This window comes from Phaethon aethereus, assembly GCF_964289735.1.
Source record: "Phaethon aethereus genome assembly, chromosome: 15".
NCBI classification, from domain to species: Eukaryota; Metazoa; Chordata; class Aves; order Phaethontiformes; family Phaethontidae; genus Phaethon; species Phaethon aethereus.
In genome coordinates this window covers 6,945,547-6,962,143 of record NC_138591.1, presented here as the reverse complement: position 1 = coordinate 6,962,143, position 16,597 = coordinate 6,945,547, and the positions used below count along the sequence as shown (strand labels likewise).

General features: G+C 40.2%; 1 protein-coding gene across 1 annotated transcript in view; it reads right to left on the bottom strand.

The window, feature by feature from the left end:
* The window catches only part of PRKAR1B (protein kinase cAMP-dependent type I regulatory subunit beta), a gene marked incomplete at its 3' end in the record, with an annotated part of 97,295 nt that overhangs the window by 18,363 nt on the left and 62,335 nt on the right, over positions 1–16,597 (bottom strand). Inside the window, exons 6-8 of the mRNA XM_082006972.1 lie at positions 12,888–13,046; positions 3,873–3,933; positions 128–249 (exon numbers count right to left, since the gene is read on the bottom strand). Of these exons, the coding sequence (XP_081863098.1) occupies positions 128–249; positions 3,873–3,933; positions 12,888–13,046 (342 nt within the window). The remainder of the gene's footprint in view (positions 1–127; positions 250–3,872; positions 3,934–12,887; positions 13,047–16,597) is intronic.

Below are 16,597 nucleotides of genomic sequence, written 5' to 3'. Positions count from 1 at the left end.
CCTTGTTTGAGTGGAGTGAGATCAGATTTATGCTGAAATAAGAGATTAAACAGAACCCAAATGTCTTTAATACAAAGTCTTGATCTTTACCAGGAAATGACAGAGCTTATCAGGATGCCGATCCTACCTCTGTAATAATGAAGAAGTCATCACCAGGCTCTCCCTGCACAACAATTTTTTCTCCGTCTTCAAACTGGACAGGTTCCAGTGCATCAGCCACTGTCAGCCGTTCCCATTTGTCCAGGGACTCTAAAATATTGAAGATCATAAAGCTTTATTATAAAAAGACTCTAACTTTGGATGAAGATTTATATCTAAACTGACAGTTCTGCTCGCTCGGTTCTGTAATAAAAAAACCCATTTCTTTCATCCAGGCACTTAGCACGAACCTCCAGTTGGAAAATAGCAATGTATTTTTTCATTGTGTCTTAGACTTTAGTAATCACCCAGATAATAATCTTAAAAGTTGGACAGGAAGAGTTGGCTCCTGTTCCCTCCACCTGTGATCTGATCTGCACTGCCCTGATGCTGCAGCGGATTGGAGTAGTCTAGGAGCTGCTTGGAGATACCAGCGACATGGAAGTGTCGAGATCCTCTCTCACCACATCCCACACCAGATGTCAGAACAAGTCCTACTGCCTTTTCGTCAGAGTTTCTCTCAGCCAGTTCCCGATGGCTTGCTAGGTAAGTGATGCAAAAGTGCCGATGCAAAAGATGACTCTTCCCCCATGGGTGAGACCACGCACCACTGAAGCCAGCGGCAGACCCTGGCGGCACGGGTGGCAGTGGGACCAGAGGCTTGGTATGGATGTTTGAAGTGGCACCTCCGCTACATTTGCCAGTGGGACGGCTCACAAAGCGTTTTTCTTTTCATTCCCCCACTTAGGGAGAAAAGTTATAAAACTTCAAAGTAAACTTCAATAAGAAAAAATTCCCAGTCTGTTGTATGAGCAATGGAGCTAACACAGCCTGCTTGCTGTGGCTTGGTGTCCTTGTCACCCACCTGCAGCTGCCACAAACCCCCTGAGATACCCACATGGCAAAAGACAGGCTGCACAGCGGCTCGTCCAGGACTGCTCACTGTCCCGCTGCCCTCCTCCCGCTGCGTTTCCTGAGGGATGAATTCCACCTGCCCTGCTCTCCAGGAGAGGAGGGCTGCCAACCTGTGTGTCACTCTATCCCTTTGCATGAGAATTCAAGACAATGAATTGTACTTGAAGTTCTGTACCTTTATCAGATTTGGCTGAAAAAATTGACAGGTTTAAAAGTTATTAAAAGAAACAGATAATACAGTGATATAACCTTCACTGCCTCAAAAATCTGGACTAAAGTTCATGTACTAGAGCTCTGCCGATTCTTACTTATTACGAATTATTAAAATATTGTAAGTCAAGACACAGCTCCTGACACCATGATTAGATCTGGGCTGTTCTCTCAGACTCTAGTTTTTCAATTTTGATCAAAATATTGCTTAGAAGTATTGTGTGAGGGTGAAAGAGTTCTTCTTTAAAAGTTAAAAAGCCTTTTGGCTGAGCTTAGAAGTGCACACTGAGTCTGGCAACAAAACCAGATCAAAGTGATCAGTGCTCCAAAGGTAAGTTTTGAGTTGGCTGGCACACATACATCCTCATGTTTTCATGCCACTTTCTGTTGCTGTTTGGGAAATAATTATTTCTAGTGCTTCCCCCACCTATAATCACTAATGCACTTTCCTGGTGTATTTGTGGCCTTTGCTGCAGAGGCATTAATATCAATTAATAAAATCAATTAATAAAATCAAGCCCATATTGTCAGTGCAACATTCAAAAAGTGCTTTGTTTGACTAAAAACAAGCATAAAACTCTTTCATACAGACTAGAGTAGGCTTTTTCATTTAAAAAAACCCCAACTCCTCAGTAGTTAACAATGAAAAGAAAGAGTCTCTTGAAACCTCTTCAGTTGGCTTTATGAAAAATTCAAAGCTAATTCTAGCTGTAGTCACGAAGTGTCTCTCTTTTGTCTAAGGGAATTGTACCACTACAAATACATTGGTTAATGGTTCTTGCAAACTGAACATTATATAAAACTCCTAAAGTTTTAGTTGCAGAGTAAAAGTCAAGCATCAAATAAAGTAGACCAGATGCAATTTTTTGCAATTTCTAAATCGTATGTATCAATTCATCGTTTTATATTTAATTAAACTCCAGAAGAAAGATTTTAAACAGTTAGTTTCCTCATTGATATTGAGGAATATATATTCCATATATATATATTTCCTACATTTATAGTGCATTGTTCAGTACACTATAAACAGTTACCGATAATCTAAAAAATCCTTAGATATAAAAAAAATCATAAATTGCTCTTACAGTTATATGGCTAGCTACAGACACTACACAAGCCTTAAAAAATATATATAAGGAGCAGATAGAGGTTTTTCCACCATAAAATCACTAAGTTCTGACCAAATTAAGGCATGAAGTGAAGCTGACTTCTCAGTGCTGTGTTGCGATTTCTAAAATACCTTTCTGTTTTCCAGCTGTCATCTACTTTTTAGACATGTGAAATAGATCCTTACACATTTCACCTAAATTCTCGATGCTCCTGAAATGTTGTGTTATTTTGCCTGGTGCTTTTTCGTACTTAAAAATGGTTCAAATCTTGAAGTCCTACCTCATTTTTTACTGAGATTGAAAAGCCATACTACAAATTAGGATATAATTATATTGCAAACCGCATGTTTAAGGAAGTGCATCTTTGAATAACCTTTCTACTCTGAAATTGTTTTGAGATGTCTCATTGTTGTAATTGCGTCTCATTAGTGCAGGTGCAGAGATCCTTTTTTCTTTAAATACTCATTGTAATTTGGTATAATTTGTGCTCTTAATTTAGGAAGATTTAAATTAAGCATAAAATAAAGCATTTAAGTGATGAAAACTTCATTAATAAGTGAGCAACATACTTGGCCTTACTTTAAGCATACAAATGTAATTGAAAATTTCATGCATAGCGCCTCTCAGAAGTTCAAGTATATTTTCACTAAGACTCTCATATTTCAGGTAAATAAGGTCAAATGGCAGAGGAATACCATGAACAAGAAAATTGTTGAAATAGAAATGTAAGTATTTTAATTACATAGCAAATTAATCCTGTACTGCTTTTTTTTTATTTGCAAAATAGCCCCAGCAGAAACATGATGTTTATCCTATATCATGAACATTTCGTTGTACTGTCTAACACCGTCTTCCTTATTAGAGCTTTTGTTCTCCTAATGGTGATTGATTGGTCAGGCATTACGGGTTTGTTGTTTTTCCTACTGAAGGCCATCAAGAACATGTCCAAATTTCGTGGCTATCACATTAATCAAAGGGCAACAAAATCCAAGGACAAGAAGCTAAACAGATGTTTTAAGAATGTGAGACAGGGGTTGTAAAATACACAGGAAAAAAAAACCAAAACCACTCCATTTTGATTTGTGAGGTTAGTTTGTTTAGTGCACATAAATACAGTATTCTCACAGGAAAAAACTTCTCACCTGTCACCTGGAAGGATGTAACTAGACTTTATGACAAATTCATATCTCTGCACTGCTTTCTCCTCTATCCATATGATCTCTACTGCAACAGCAACTACTAAAAAAAGGTTACCGGTGCATGCCTGCTCCCATATTTAAGAAAAGATTTGCCCTTTAAACAAAAGATCAGTGCATATTAAAGAATGAGAAAAATAAGTCCTAAAAAGGGCCCTTTACGCTTTCATTCCTTTGGAAATGACGCAACCGTGAGACCTTCTGTTTGACCACCATTGCTTTCATCGTGCCATCAAAGACCAAAATACATTCTGCCAACACATATAACACAGGAACTAACAGGCAAGTCCAAAGGGCAACTGACCCAAAATGGAGACCTTGCTCAGGAATTCTTCATACATCTTCCGCTTTCTCAGCGTGCTGCCCTGTTATTAGAGAGACAAAAAGAAGGTAGAACATTACACAAAGTATTTTTGTGATTTCTTCCTACGGCTGCTCTTTTTTTTGCCCTCGCCTTCCAAATCTTAAGTGTAGCCAGCATAAACAGCCTAGAGCAAATGTTTCCCCATAAAATGTCTGGGCAAGTTGTATTGCTGATAAGCAAAGACAGAAGGAATTAAATTCAATCCTGGTGTAATTTCATTGACTTCACTGGTGTTACTGGACACCGTGGATGAATTGTATCCATTATTTACAGGCGCTCATTATAAAACCAGAGCTTCATCAATTAGCTGTTTAGCTAATTCAATATATATCTTGTTACCAATGAGGCCCTACTAGAAAGGAATTTACAATTACAAAGTAGGATAAAACTTAAAATGTCCCCCTCATGGTTCCATCCTTTTCGGTTAAAACCTCTTTAATGCCAAGAACGTTTATCTGTAGGCGGGGTTTATATTCTGTAGTGTTGCATGTATTGTTACTGCTGAGCAACCTATTCATATTATTATTTTAACAAGATTTAAGGGTTTTGGAGCAGACAATCATCAATGTACGTGCAGTCACCAGCAGAGTCATTCCCACTCTACTAAGATTTTATTGTGTGACAAACTACTGAGAAACCTTCTGCTCACATAGTGTTTGATCACCATAGACAGAAACCGTAAGTAGCCATTCCAGCATGCATTTTTGAAGGAGATTCAGGTGTGAATAAATACGATGCAGTTTTACCAATACAAAAATAATTAATTAATCCTTAAGTCCTTCTGCAGTGACATAAATGACTTGAAAAGAAAACCTTCCCAGGTACCAAAGAGGAACTCCAGGGTCTTCCTTGGTACTGTGCAGTTTATTCCACACTGTTATATGACAGCCAGCATCATTTCTGCCTGGGTAGACTCCCCGTGGATGTCGAAGGCTGCCTGGTGCCTGCTGGTCAAAACTACAAGGCAGGAGTACAGCATAAAGATGATACCCTCATCTGAAGAAAGGGGAAATAAAGATGGCATTTACTTATAGGCTGGGCAGAAAAGACAGAAGCAGATGTCATGTCTGCCACAGAAAAAGCCACTTCTCTATTCCTCCTTCTCCAAGTGAACACTGGAAGCAGAGGCAGAAAGTGGGGATAGACAAAGGAAAAGGAGAAGAAACATTTTACCCTTCACTGTCAAAGCATTCAGAAATGCATGAAAGTATGAAAATAGGAAAGGCTGGTGTACTCAAGTGCAATAATATAACTAAGATTTAAACACTGTTCCTCTTCCTACATGCATTGTGCAGGTGGAGCTTGATCCAATGACCACCAAAGCAGAGGGAATCCTTCCACCAATATCAACAGCCTTTGGCATCAGCAGAAGCTGCTGGGTGCTCTCCTCTGGGGACAAGGTCCCTTTTGCATCCCTCTCCTGGGGCCACCCTGCTCAAAACAGCCACAGCACCATCAGGAGCTGCCACGCTTCCCAGGTATCTCTGGATCAGCAGCAGCAGCAGCTACCGAGGTCTCCACCTCCGCACCCCGTTCATAATTTCTGAGTCTGGTGATGACAGTTCGCTCTCAGCGATAGCATCAGTAACCCTTGTGTGACCTCTCTGTCTGACAAACCTGGTTCTCAACCTCGGGGGCCTCCAAAAGCATTTGAAGTGCTAGAAAGAAAAAAAAAAAGAACTTCAAACGGAGGAGGCTCTGTAAACCACGCCAGATCCTGACAGCTTGCTGTGAGACAAAGAATGGAAAACTGGACACTGCACAGTTGTTGCTTTCCTCCCTGCCATCGAGTGGAAACGAGACCAGCAGAATTGACAGCTGTGGAAAACCAGACTGGTGGTTTAGTTTGATGGGCCAGGGCACCCAGGGACAGATGTGGAAAATGCTTTTTAAATTACTTGCGGACACAGATGAATTTTAAGAAGCAGTAATCAGTAGCCACAAGCAACGCCTGACCACAGCTTCAAGTATTTAGAGACACAGTCAAGACCCAGGAAGGTAAGAATTGCAGGCATCCCGCCTAGCCCGGAGAGCAAAAGCCCATCACTTCCTACAGAAAAATGGGTGTGTTTGCTCTAGGCTAAACTAAGGGCAGCGGTACAGAATCCACCGTGAAGACAAGTGCAAGAGCGAAACTGAAGTGGAAAGAATTAATTAAATGTGCTATTATCATTTTTTGTATGGTGATAGTATCTAGAACCTCAGTGGGACTCCACTTGATACATAGCTTCACTGTCTTAAATATCCCATGTCTCAGAATGATACCACAAAGGTACGGGAGAACAAGAGCCTATGGTAGAGCTAGCAGTTGAGGCTTAGGAGTCCTATTTCCCAGCACACGCACTGAAACAAAGGTGACCCAACTGATGGCTCACAACTCAACCTGCAGGATGGCTCCATCCAACCTTCCATCTCTCCTGCCTCCAGGCTAGTACGAGCCACCTGACAGCAGAGCTTCACTTAAGGGTGCCCAGGCAGGCACAGAAGCTGTCTTTGCATTTTCAGAGCACACAAGGCTGGATCCCAATCACCACAACCAGATCCCAATTTCTCTTCCAGAAAGGAGAAGCTTGGCTGACCCTCATGCACACTGTTTTCACTTGAGCGTGTTTTCCTGCTCGAGCTTTCATAAGCACAGTGAGGGGAAGAGATGTTGAGAGAACACAACTCCAATATAAGCTAAAAACAACGCAGCGGTAGAAATCTTACAAACTACCAAAGCATGTGCTTATTTCCATTGGTATTAATCATCTTTTCCTCCCCATGAAACAGAGAGAGAACACGTCTACTTCCTATTTTACTTGATCAGCCTAATATTACCCTCTCATCCCCTCCCATAGGCATAATGTCACCTTTGACTCCTGTTGTCCTTTTTATACTTGTTTTACTTGGTCTAGTCAAATTTGGGTTTTACCCGAATTGTTGAAGGCCATGGGTATGAACACCACCACCTTTTCTCCTACCCTTCAAGTTGTTTCGGCAGTAGTGCCAACCAGCACGCTCCCTGGGACATGTGCTAAGTCTGTTCTTATGCAATATTTTCATGGATCTTCTAGAAGCAGCAACAAATCAGACAGTAACAGTATCTGCAGAGTAGGAGATAATATGAAAGCTTGCCAGGACAGGAAAATAACAAGAAAGAACCTAGAGACATTAGAAGTGGAAATAGAAAATAATAGAATAAGCTTCTATTTGGAAAATACAGCTAAGAAATGCAAAGAAAAAAAAATTCAAAGCACAGATGTTTGACAAATGGAAGACGACTGGAAAGTTGTAAAGCTGAAAGAGATTTACAGGCAGTGGGTGAGACCTGGTTTGCACCATCAGACTGCAGTAAGTATACAGACAAGGCTATTTTGGTCTGTACACTCAAAAACATCATCTAGGAATGAAGTTTAGAGGCTCCATCTCCATGGCTTGGATGTGACGGCACCTGGCATGCTACGCTCTGCCTGGGTACCCCTCCTCCAGAAAAGTGCTCCCAAACCAAACAAAGCCTGAAGAAATGCTAAAACACTTGGGGAGAGCTGACAAGGAAGGAGCAAAAATAATTCAGCCTGTATAGATCAGCTCAACGCTGGGATCATAGGTATGTCATGCTCATAGCTAGCATGCATTGTTGCAAGGGTTTTAAGTAAGACAGTGATAATCATCTACAGATATATGACAGAAAGAGAGGGAAGTTTAGTACAGCATAACTTGACATAACTCAAAGTAATAGGAGAAAATTAAGAAAATCTAATTTAAGACGAATATCAAAAAAGTTTTCCCAACTTAGGAATTATTCTCTTGCAGAAAAGTTTCCCAAGGGAAGCAGTAGAAATCTTACTGCTTGAGCCAGATAAAAACAATAGTAAATGTACATGAATAATTCTGCACTGGCAGGGTTCTTGATGGCATGTTTTAAAAAGTCTTTATTAATTCTGCTCTTCTAACCTATTAATATCTTATTTCAATAGTTGCTGCTTCTCCCTCTCCCCACTCTCCTTTGTTCACTTTCTCCCCAGTTCTGAGCTGTCACGCACAAGCTCATCTTCTTAAAGACAGTGGTTCCCACTAACTACGAAGACTCATTAATATGCTAAGATGCAGAGCTCCTCCCTGAAACAGTCCCAAGGAGAAACGAGATCACTTGCATTTGCCAAACCCACCCAGAAAAGAGCTCAAAGCCAGTTTTAGGACACTTAAAAACATAGCAAGCCCTAGGCTTAGCTTAAGCACTACACAGGCTAGGAAAAATGCATGTCCCAGATATTATAACAGATCTTGTTGAATAGGACTCTTGCATCTCTTTTCCAACTGCCCCTTCTTCACTTTCCCTGTTTTCTTCCATTTTTTTTCCCACTCCTCCAGTCCAGTCTCTTCCCCTCTGCTCGCCTCTTTGCTTTGTCCCTCCCGCACTCTACATATCTTCTCTCTTGCTCCATTTTTTTGGGTGTGCAGATGGACTGGCTGGAGTTGATTGGATCCTTCCTAGGAAATTCCCACCTTCAGTAAGAAGCCAAAAAAATGGCTATCGAAAGGCAAAGCACGGCTCAAGTTTCAAATAAAAGAGTTATGCTGGCAGGAGGTGCCAGAATGGCTTTCTGGGCTGTTCCAACCCTGTTTAATCCCTGTGTAAACCTGATATTGAATGATGCTTTGGGTGTACATTCTTACAGGAACATGAAAGAAAAAGGCACCGTGCATACTGGCCATGAAAACAAAATAGCCCGTAAGATCCTGGTGCTACATTGCACAGATGTTGGATGGATTGCAGGCTTCGGATTGGCTTTATGCTTTGGCCACCGTGCAACCTACGTTTTACAGAAACACAAAGTCCTGCTGACTTATTTTGTCTGAGAGGAAAAAGGCACTTGTTAAAGAACTTGTTCTCAGGTTCAAAGCTGTGAAAAGATGGTAAAATAAAGCCAAAATAGCATAAATAAAATGAGGTGTAACATTAGGAACTGATAACCTTGATTTTTCATAACATACCCCAATATTACAATTGACTTTCTACAAGAAAAGTTTGCCAAATAGGCAAAACGTATAGTATCCCATGCAACTCTGCTCTCAGAGCCAGGTATCTTGGACCATGGGAACTACAGGATAGTTGAATAATCCTGAATCAAGCTGCTTTAAAAGAAGAGATTACAAGAAATTAATACGTTAAATTTCCTCAGTCTGGGAACTGAATTGTCGTGGGGATCAATCTGATGTTGGGATACAGACATTTGCTTCTCTGGTATTTGTGGTATTTGCTATATTTAGAATACAAATATTGTACTACCCTGGGATGTTCCCCACTCCATGATGCTCTTGAATCCCAATTGCAAAGAGAGCAGCAACATTTCAGCAACTGAATTACATGAGAACCCTATGGCAAAAAATTCCTTTGCATCGCTCCCAGAAGAATGCAAATAAATGTAGAACATACACATAAATGTGTGTGTGCGCGCTTGGGTGTGCACACACAGAAAACAGACACATAAAAAAATTCGCAACAGAATGAAAAGTATGCAACTCAGGACAGATGATTTTATGACATAAATGGAATACACAGATGGACAGGTAATTTGTGAGTGTAGTGAGGGGGGAACTTGTTGAAGTGGTTTTTTGTAATCCACCTAGTACAATGAAGTTCATGGTACAATACTTATGTCAAGGACCGCAGTGAAAGCCAAGTAATTTCACTGCAAATCCTGACAAAAAGAACTATCTCAACATTTACAATCATCACAGCTGCTAAAACAAACTTGAATGTGACCTTCGAGCCATCAGGGTACCTAAGCTGAGATGATGAAATATAAAGAAATGTATCTGTTTTAACAAAGTTATTTTGGGACAGGCTAAATAATAAATGGATGACAAGTGTAACTAAAAGCCAGCAGGAACCTTCTGCATCAGCTTTGTCCGTCTAAAAAAAGGAAAACCCAAACTTCCAAACCTCCTGAGATGCATTTAGTTCATACTATAAACCAGTCCGGATCAATGAGACACACAAGTGAGGAAAATGGCACTAAGCAGAAATAAAATCTAGAAATTACTAAATGCAAAGCAAAGAACTAAAACAGAGCCTGCAAGGAGAAATGAGGTAGAGAGTCAAGTGTCTCATGACAGGATAAAATCTTTTTGGCAAGTGTGGATCTGAAGGCATGATTTGCAAATAAATATTTACAACTTGAATAAAATTTCAACACTAGACTGAGAAAACATCAGGCTGGTCATGGCCGGGAAGGAATGCAGACAAAAGAAAAAAACTCTCGGGTTATGGAAGGACTTTATCTGGCTACAGAAAAAACTCGTATCTTTGGGAGAAAAAGGCCATTGATCCCTTGGACAAAAGTATTTGCAAACAGAAAATAAAAAAGAAAAACCTGCTCACTCTCAAGTTTTAAAACCATCTTAAATTATATATTTCAAAAGATATCCTAAGCATTACCACCTCCTATTTAAAGGCAGAAGCATCCAAAATATCCAGCAACTTTCTAGAAACATAAAGTTAGAGGCTAAATTGCAGGAAACCATGTTTCTGGGACTTAAAGGGCAGCAACTACTACATCTTGAAACTAAGTACAGCAAAACCAGATGCGTAATGGTGGCATTAGCTTCCAGTATGAAATGCAGCCACTGAAACACGATGTAATTAATTCTTAGGCTTGAGGAAATGTGCAGACAGCCACTATAGCCTGCCCTCACATGAATGCATAGAAACAGGTGTCTCATTTCACCTACAGCAAAGGAATTATCCACGCTGCACCTACAAATAAATGAAAAGACGGCAGAATTCATGTAGTTGGGATGGGTAAATTGCATTCACTGTGGACAGCACTTAAAATTGGACATCTTCTATACCTGCAGCAATTAATTCACTATGCTACCTGAAAATTTCCTATCTAAGTATCGGGAATACTACAGTTACACTGTCTGGGTATCTAATGTAATGCAACAGACCACCAATTTTTAATGGCCCCAACTGTAAAAAAACACAAGAAGAGAGGGAGAGAAAAAAACCTCTGTGTTAAGTTAAAGGTCTCGTCAGCTGCAGAAACTGAGCTTGCTAGGTAAGGTACAGTGGTCACTGGTTCAGAGAATATGTAAATTAGTTTGAAAAGCACTTGGCACTGTACTAGAAACAAATAGAAGTATATCTGTAACATTCAAGTTGTATGCATGGCTAAAGCTAGATTAAAACCACAGTCTTTTCCACTCGGGACTTTAAACCCTTTTAGAAAAATCCTGTCTCTGCGTCAAATACTCACCTTCTGAAGGTTGCTGTCAGATGGTAATGGACACATGACCAAACCTGAACTGCTCACAGGCTTGAATGATGTTAGGTACCACTATTTTCATCGATACTGAAACTGAAATCACCTCTAGGCTAGAAGGCCTGTGAATCTGTCCCTTCAAGTCCTTAGTAGCAAGGTTACAGGCAGCTGTAAAAAGCTACGCTTAAAAAGCCAAGGAACATGTGGCTTGTCTTGACATTTACTTCCCTCCTACATTCCTTTTCTTTTATACCTTTGATTCTTGCTCGCAGCATGCAGGTTGATCGCACCAGTTATCCTAGACACCTCTCCATTGCATCCGTGTAGGACATGGGACGAATAAATTCGAGTGTGCCCCTTAAATCTGTTAGGAAATTCTCCTGCTCTATGTTCTAGAAATATCTTGCAGAAAGGCCTCAGTTACTACTGCCTGCTTCCCCGCACAGCGAAGCATTCAAAAAGTATTCATCCTGCATATCCAAAAGAGGGAAGACAGTGTGCTTCTCGTCATTATTCCTCTATTTTGTCTTGGAGCGATCAGGTTGCATATTTTGGGATAGAGCACCTTTCCATCAGATGTACTCTCCTAGGTGTTAGTGTGATGTTTGTTTATGGGATACAGAACTCAGCCTATGAAATACAGAGTGAAAACCAGCAACGTTTCATACAAACACCCAACAGTCATCACACAGTATAAATACAGTGTTGCTTAAGAATTAATCATTTAAGTGTAAAATCTACTCAAGCCTTTTGCTAACTTTTCTGTTATCCATGACATCCACTGGAAATACAGATGATCTTAAAACGCACACTCCTGTATTATGCTGAGACCATAGTGTCATTTCCTTCAGATCAGAATGAAACAATGCAGATTTTAGAGACAAGTCCTATTGAGAAAGAAGCTTCAAGTTAACTGAGTTATGTCTGTTAATTATCAAAAAGAAAGGAATATTTTATGGAGAAGGAAGATATGCACATGGATATCAGAAACAAAAAAAGTTATGACATTGCTAAATTCAATTTTCTGTCAAAGTTTCCATTATAAACTCACCACTCAAGAACTAACAGCAAATCTATAAGCTAGCACACACCCCAGGTGCCCAGAACATCTGTTGAGCTTTGCTGCAGAGATGAGGGAGTTTGAAAGTCGCAGAGCAATGAATCATTAGCAGGGACTCTGCAGCTACCATCCTATGATACATGTGGCTGTGTGCTGGCTAATGAAGATGTAGGGCACAGTCCAACCGAGATTTTTTTTTAGCAGAGCTGGATTTACCTTGTATTACCTGCCTTAAAGAGTATAATACAAGTTCAGACAAAGACCTCAGAGGCAAGGGGTAGTGCTGAAAGTCATTTTGAGGTTCACAATGAGAAGGAAAGGATTTGCATAGCTTCAGAGGGTAACAGAGGCCTCCTGAGGTTTTCAGTCACGTATAATAGTTATGAATAATGCCATTCAATTGTATTTCTGACTCAGCATCTTTCCGCTGAATTTTGTCCCCTTTTCCTTCAGTTCATTTAGTTATCAGTCATCAGTTAATTTAGGTACTCGATGTTATTGTCATATTCTCTCTCTTACATGGAGAAACACAGACCGCGCAGCCTTCTATCATCAGTGTACTCTGAACACAGAACAGAAGTGCTGGTACTACAAGAGAAAGCAAAATTATCAAATCTATAAACAAGCCCTTCTCCATAGACTTACCATTAAAATGCGTCTGTAGCTGTCTCTGTCAATGCCCCAGAGCTTGAGATCTGTCTTGGCCTTGACGGTGGCAGCCCGGGGTGTTCCATAGATCAATGCCAGCTCCCCAAAGCTGCCTCCTTCTCCGATGCTGGTGACCCACTCCCCGTTGACATAAACCTACCACAGCACAAGACAAAACAAGAAGCAAAACCAGTTTGGGGACTTAGTTGCAGTGTTCCTCCTACTGCCAGTTACCTAAAAAGCTATTAGTAATTTCCTTTCTAATCATCAATGCTGGGGACACAGAAGGAAAACAAAAGCGTAGCAGTTTCCACAGTCAGTCCCCAAAGAGGGCAACAACCAGCTTTGTGGACAGAATTTCAAGTCGTCTTGCTTCAGTACAATGACTGTATTTACTCTCTGAGTTTTCAACTCCTGTGGTTAACTGGCATCATGTTTTCCCTCTTGTGTTCAAGGCTCAGACAGTCAACAAGCAGAACTGTCACAACTTTGGCTTTTTATTAACACTGTCAAACTTGAAGGGAAGGAGATGTGTTGATATGTGTAGTGAGGTTTGCTGAAAAGCACCACGGCCATGAAATGAAAAACAGTCAAAACAGGGAAACATCTTTTGAAAAGGAACATTTTTTTCTTCTCTAAGGCTAGTGTCTCCAACAGCCATTTAAATATAACTATTGAGATCTCCTTCCCCTTAGTGAAGACTGCTAAGTGCTTTGGACTTGAGAAGCTATACACAGAATTATCCTTCGTCTTTGACATCAGCTCTACAGAACTTATGAAGCAGTATTTGACCCACAGCCTATTTGGACAACTTATCCTCCTGAAACATGGTATGGATCAATACCACTACCACCGTATTTTTCTTGGGTGCCATCTAATTTGAGAAGTATTCCTCCACTTGAGTGCTATGTAAAACCTTCACTGGAGAAAGGGAGACTTGTGCAGGTGCTTTCCCCTGGGCTGCATTTTCCTCACTATTCATGGACAATACAGCTCATGAGACATAATAGTGTATTCAAAGACTGGTATGGGTTGTGTGTTCTGCAGCTTGCTTGTAGGCTTGCTGCTATAAACCTTCACAATAAACCCTTTTCATTCTGTTAATATGTCTGTGAGTTTAGAGGGTAGGAAAGGCTGTGTGCATTTACGCAGTGCAGAACACATCCCAATCTGCTACAGGCCGGTGACAGCAGAAATCAACTAGAATGAACTTCATTTGTTTGGAAGCTCTGTGAAGAAAAATAATATGAAGAAAATATGCAGATATTCTCATCTTCAGCAGAAAACTATGGCAAAGGAGAAGACCATAACCTATTACCAATTACCAAGTAACAGGCTAGCAGTTTTTTAAAACCACATGAATTAGAGCTTGTGTTCAAGCTGGGCATGAGAAAAGATGGTGACCAAAATAAATGAACTGGGGTCAAAATTCAACAAACTGTCAGTATTAATTTTACTTCTATCTTCATTTTATGATGAAAAGGTGTATTACAAACTACAGCTGGAATCAAACCCAATTTATCTTCCCAATATTCAATTAAGATCTGATCAAGCTCCTGCTGAGGTCAGTGAAATGCTGGTTCAGTAGGAGACTGATGAGGCCACAGGGCAGTTCAGCTGATCAGAAGACCTCTTGGGTATCAGCTGAAAAGGAGCAGTATTAGCATCACTGCTGAACTACGGGCAATGTTGTGGTTCTTGGTGTTCCTGGAGCATCTGAAGATCAAGGGGCTGAAACAAATGGTGAAAATAATCCCAAACTGGCAGGTGGTAGCAGACTACCAAGAAAGAGTTCAAGTCACAAAAGCTATAGCTTCATTTCTTTGCCGTGACAGAATAAACATCACATATAAGAATATCACACAAGAGAATAACAGCAGCATTTCCTTTCAAACTTTTACCACAGAAAGAAAATCTCAGATCTACTTTTGATTCTCCTTATGATGAAAAAAATGAAAGCAAGTTTTAAGAAAGCCAGGCAAACCCAAGCACTTTCTTGGTGAAACAAGCAGGTAATACTGTGGCCCCTGGATCTTTTTTTGTGAGACAGGCAGGAGAAACAGATTAATAAGATTAGGATTCTGAAAGGCTTGTAAAATAATGAGAATGTATGGACATTTTTTAAGTCAATCTATTGCAAAATTGTCCAGATCCGTATTTGAGTGTAGGGATACCCCCTTTCTGTGAGGATTTCACCAGATGGAGCATGGACCCTGGGCTTGCTACAATAAAGTAATTCATGTCCTCAGTAAATGTCTCAAGGACGATGGACAAAATCTAATAACTTCAATGAGTTTTGGACCGCATCCTGACTGTCAACTGACATCACTCCCTTGACTCTCTTTCAGTACACCAAAAATACATGTGTTTCTATACGCTTTTTTGTTGAAAAGCACAGGTTTTGTTATAGCAGAAGTGTCTGAATTATAAGTGGGAAATAAACTCATTCCAACACATATTTTTTTAAGCAGTATGATGACAGTTCTTGTTAAAGCAGTATGCATGATATGACTGCAGCCCAGAGAGGGGAATTATGCTGGTAAAACTCAAGGTAGAGCAAGTAAAGGATGGACATTCGCTGTTTCATGGTTGTTATAAAGAGAGGCTACTACTAAACTGCTCTAAGACTTCTTTAATTTTGTTGTCTTACTTGACAAGACTCCCCAAAACATCTCGCCTGTAAACAGTTTATGCAAATAGCAATTCCTCCACCCGAAGGGTGTCAAGTTCAAAGTACTCTGAAGTGAAATCAAATCCCTGATCTGACAGTCTTCAGGCCCAGCATTCACTCCCCCAATAAAAATGCCATTTCCAATACTGATCTCCAAAAGAGAAAATGGCTTGAGAATAATTGTTGTTTTCTAGGAGAAAAACCATTGCACTTCATTCTCTGCAAAGGCCTAAGTCAACAATCAACTTTTGTCTTCATGAGGAAGTTTAAATGTCTTGATGGCACATTACAAAGCCATTCTGCCCTTTAACAGAGAGTTCAGCTCTACTATGAATCCCGTTAAAATAGATTTTTAAAAAAAGTAGAAAGGAAAGTAGCTCTGTAAGGTGTGGGAAGTAAAACTATTTTAGGCTCAGAGCAGCTTATGAAAGCTAATGTTATATGGCAGCAGCTCAGATGATCTCCTTCTTTATCCTAAAAAATGCTAGGCTGAGGTTTTGGCTCAGGTAGTTTTAGGCATTTGTGAACTCCTACCAAAGTGGTGAGTACCTAAGTGAATTATTCCTAATTGTTACTTGACCTGCCGATTACAGCTCCGTAATAGCTGGAACCTTTTTCTTTCATGCAGCTGAAGAGGAATGTAGAACTGCAAGATGCCCAAATAAGACCAAGCCATCAGGACCACCTAGTTTCCACAGATCAGAAGTACTATAGTTTTCTATTGTTTTCCATAATGTAGTATGAGCACTGTAATTTTTGCGGGCTTGAAAATCACAACTTGGTTCATTTCATTATTTTTTTAGGAGGCAAATGGGAAAAAACTCCAGGATCATCAACAGTTCCTTTCTTCATGGGCTGATATACATAGGCACTAACTACGAGAGAAAATGCAATGAGTCACACAATGTTCAATGCAATAGGAATGCATCTTGGCTTCACTCATCTTCGTGTTGTCTAGAGAAGCAGAAAATAACCCTACCATGAGCGGTAATATAGTCATTTTACTTTGAAGGCAGGATTTAAACATCTATCTCTG